Below are 3,339 nucleotides of genomic sequence, written 5' to 3'. Positions count from 1 at the left end.
ATTGTGATCTGATAAATTTGTGAAATGGCCACAACGGAAAGCATCGATTACATTTACCACTTGCCCTTCTTTGAACAAACAGAATTTTGCAAAATTATGAACCAAAATGATAAGTGGGAGGAGCTGGCTGGTATGTCATCAGGAAATCCCCGTGTACCCTTGATAAATATACCCTTGTCACACACTAACCTATTTGTTCATTACTAATTTATTCACTTCAATCATCTGCTTTATGATTTTACATTAGATATTGTATTTATCTTATCCCGGGAATTTTCATCTTACGACACTTGTTACACAATGTTACATTACCGCACTGTTTTGACTCGTGTATGGAATTGGCTATTTGTCGCACAGATGGCGCGCGCGTAATGGGCCACTTTCCACGCACGTGTGATATAAAAAATATTACGAAGTTAGTCGAGAAAAGTAAAGCATGATAAAAATATTTTACTTTTTGTACCAAATATGTGGCAATTTATACGTTGTTAGTAGTCCATTATTATAAGTCCATTTATTTGAATGTTCTAAGTGAATAAAAATATAATGAGATGAGTGTATAGTGTTTTGACCTTTTATAAAATTTTATAAAATTAAAATGTCATTATATAACACCGACTAACATATAACATATGATATACATATATAATATAGAAATATAATTGTTTTATAACAACAATATATTTACAATATGTTATCCACTATATGTATGTATATATGTATATAAAATCCACTTTATCACAATATGCTTATCATTATATGTGCAAATAAAATAAGTAATTCGTCTTAAAAATATATATGTAATAATTATGAATTTCATAATTCATATTTGTTCAATATTTGAAATACAAGTTCCATTTCGGGTCGCTTTTGCGCCGACCCGTTAGAACACCCTTTTCCTATGGATATTAAATTACTATAAACCTGTTTGTTCTCTTCACCACCTTTCTTGTCCATCAATAAAGAAATGTCTTTGTCTTTCCAAGCTTCAATTAAATCTCCTAACAATTTCTTTTCGGGCCGTGAATCGTCATAAGCTCGAAGACCAGTTGCCATTTCGAATAAGACTATGCCGTAACTATAAGTATCTATTTTTGTGGACAATTTTTTGTCACGTAAAAATTCTTCTGGCAGGTAGGGTCTAGTTCCATGAATTCTGCTGATCTAATAATTATTAATAATTACTGTCAACAATTTTTCATAACAATTGCCCATTGTAATACCATAATAGTTATTTGTGTAACAAGTGAGGTAAGATGAAAATTCCCGGGTGCGGAATTTACGCACGAGCCGAAGGCGAGTGCGGTAACCGCACCCGGGAATTTTCATCTTTACACACGGCTTACACTCCCTATTTTATGTTGCAAGTGCCTGGAAAGTGGTCTATCACGCACGCGTAGCGTGCGTAATGGGGCACTTTCCATGCACGTGTTGCATAAAATGTATTTTCACACACACATTTAATATTTTAGTCTTTTAAAATAATCATAAAATATAAGAAAAAATCTTGTAATTTTCTAGCAACTTGATGAGTATAAAAAAATCATTCACGTTAAATTTTTATTTATCTTCTACTTACTTACTAATAATTACTTACCTTCATACTGTCTCTTTCAGGACCTTCCCGCGCCAAGCCAAAATCACCAATCCTGGGCTCGAAATTTTTATCCAACAAAATATTTGCGCTTTTAATATCAGCATGGATCAATGGTTTTTTCCCGATGGTGTGCACGTATTGCAATCCGCGTGCTATACCTTTAGCAATTTCATGTCTTTGCATCCACGTTAACGGTTTAGTCTTTTGTCTTAATAGCAACCTATCTTCCAAAGACCCGTTCTTCATCAGCTGATAAACCAAGCACGGTGCTTCGCCACCGAGACTGTATGCATATAAAGGCAAGATATTTTCATGGGTACAAGAATTCAAAATCTTAATTTCTTTCAATGATTGCTGCAGCTGCAATATGTAACTTTCATCCGAAGCGGATCCCTTTTGTCGGATTTTTTTTATTGCAACATCAGTATTTTTCCAGATGCCTGTAACGTATATAAATGTGACTTAATAAATCAAGAATCTTTTAAATCAGATGTTCTTAATTTGATATTCTATTTTTGACAATCTACATGTCAATAAATGAAATAATATACCTCTGTATACTGTTCCAAAACCACCTCTTCCCAATATGTTGTGCTGATTCCATCCATCTGTGGCAATAGCTAGTTCACTGTAACTTGCGTGTGGCAAAGTAGTTTCTGTTCTTGGCAGTGGCGATTCGTTAATCTTTTTCTCATTATTGCCAATATTCTGCGGCGAGAAAACAGCAGCATCTTCTGGTGAAGCTACTAACAAATTATTGGAGTTGCTCGGGCTAAGTCCCCATCTACAATAGGTGCTTTAAGCCCTAGTCTTTGTTTTAGAGAGAAATTACATAGGTTCTAAGCCTCAAGCCCTAAGCTTTTAAAGATGGAAATTGGCCAACTCGCTTCGGGCTTAGAGCTGCGCAAGGAACGTTCAAGGCCGGAAATATGTCACAGTTTAGAACATAAAACATAAGGCTTAGAGCTTAAAACACCTATTGTAGATGGGCACTATATCCAATTGCGCCGTTGGTTGATTTAAAATTTTATTAACACTTTGCTGTGGCAATACGCGTTGATTAAAATTCTGTGTGCCAATCTTCAAATCTTTAGTGTTCTTGTTGACTAACTGCTTACACGGCATGTTCTGCAAATTGCCTTCCCCGTTGTACAAAAGCCGATGAAATTTCTGATCAACCAAAGGTAATAATAGTACCATTGACTGATAGTGTTGCATTTTTGTTAATAACACAAACAGTTCTGCTGTTGTGTGATTATGAAGGCCCCACAGTGCCAAGAGCTCAAGTGTGGGATTTTCCTCCTTTCTTAAACTTTGTATCGTTAAGACATTATATTCCATCCAGCCTGCCAATGTTACATTAATATAAAAAAATGTAATTACAGATAATACATAACATTTAACACATATAAATAGTTATTGCATATCCAATTTAAAACAATTGCTTGCTATTGTTAAGCAAAAGTGGTGCAACATTAAAAGATAAATACAATATCTAATGTAAAATCATAAAGCAGATGATTGAAGTGAATAAATTAGTAATGAACAAATAGGTTAGTGTGTGACAAGGGTATATTTATCAAGGGTACACGGGGATTTCCTGATGACATACCAGCCAGCTCCTCCCACTTATCATTTTGGTTCATAATTTTGCAAAATTCTGTTTGTTCAAAGAAGGGCAAGTGGTAAATGTATTCGATGCTTTCCGTTGTGGCCATTTCACAAATTTATCAGATCACAAT

General features: G+C 34.6%; 1 protein-coding gene across 2 annotated transcripts; it reads right to left on the bottom strand.

The window, feature by feature from the left end:
* Nucleotides 1-703: 703 nt before the first annotated feature.
* Nucleotides 704-3,333, bottom strand: LOC112468922 (serine/threonine-protein kinase pelle-like). Of its 2 annotated transcripts, none has more exons than XM_025038338.1 (5): nt 3,210-3,333; nt 2,716-2,943; nt 2,149-2,343; nt 1,598-2,037; nt 704-1,164 (listed from the first exon to the last, which is right to left on the bottom strand). In XM_025038338.1, the coding sequence occupies exons 1-5, from the start codon at nt 3,313-3,315 to the stop codon at nt 817-819; spliced, it is 1,317 nt and encodes a 438-aa protein (XP_024894106.1). In that variant the 5' UTR covers nt 3,316-3,333; the 3' UTR covers nt 704-816. The 2 variants fall into 2 exon arrangements, with proteins under 2 accessions (XP_024894106.1, XP_024894107.1); XM_025038339.1 differs by having other exon boundaries at nt 2,149-2,340.
* Between the last annotated feature and the right edge of the window lie 6 nt (nt 3,334-3,339).

The sequence above is a fragment of the Temnothorax curvispinosus genome, unplaced genomic scaffold (assembly GCF_003070985.1).
Source record: "Temnothorax curvispinosus isolate PA1 unplaced genomic scaffold, ASM307098v1 QBEX01002237.1, whole genome shotgun sequence".
NCBI lineage: Eukaryota > Metazoa > Arthropoda > Insecta > Hymenoptera > Formicidae > Temnothorax > Temnothorax curvispinosus.
Note: the sequence above shows the minus strand (reverse complement) of the source record. Positions and strands in the feature narration are given on the sequence as shown.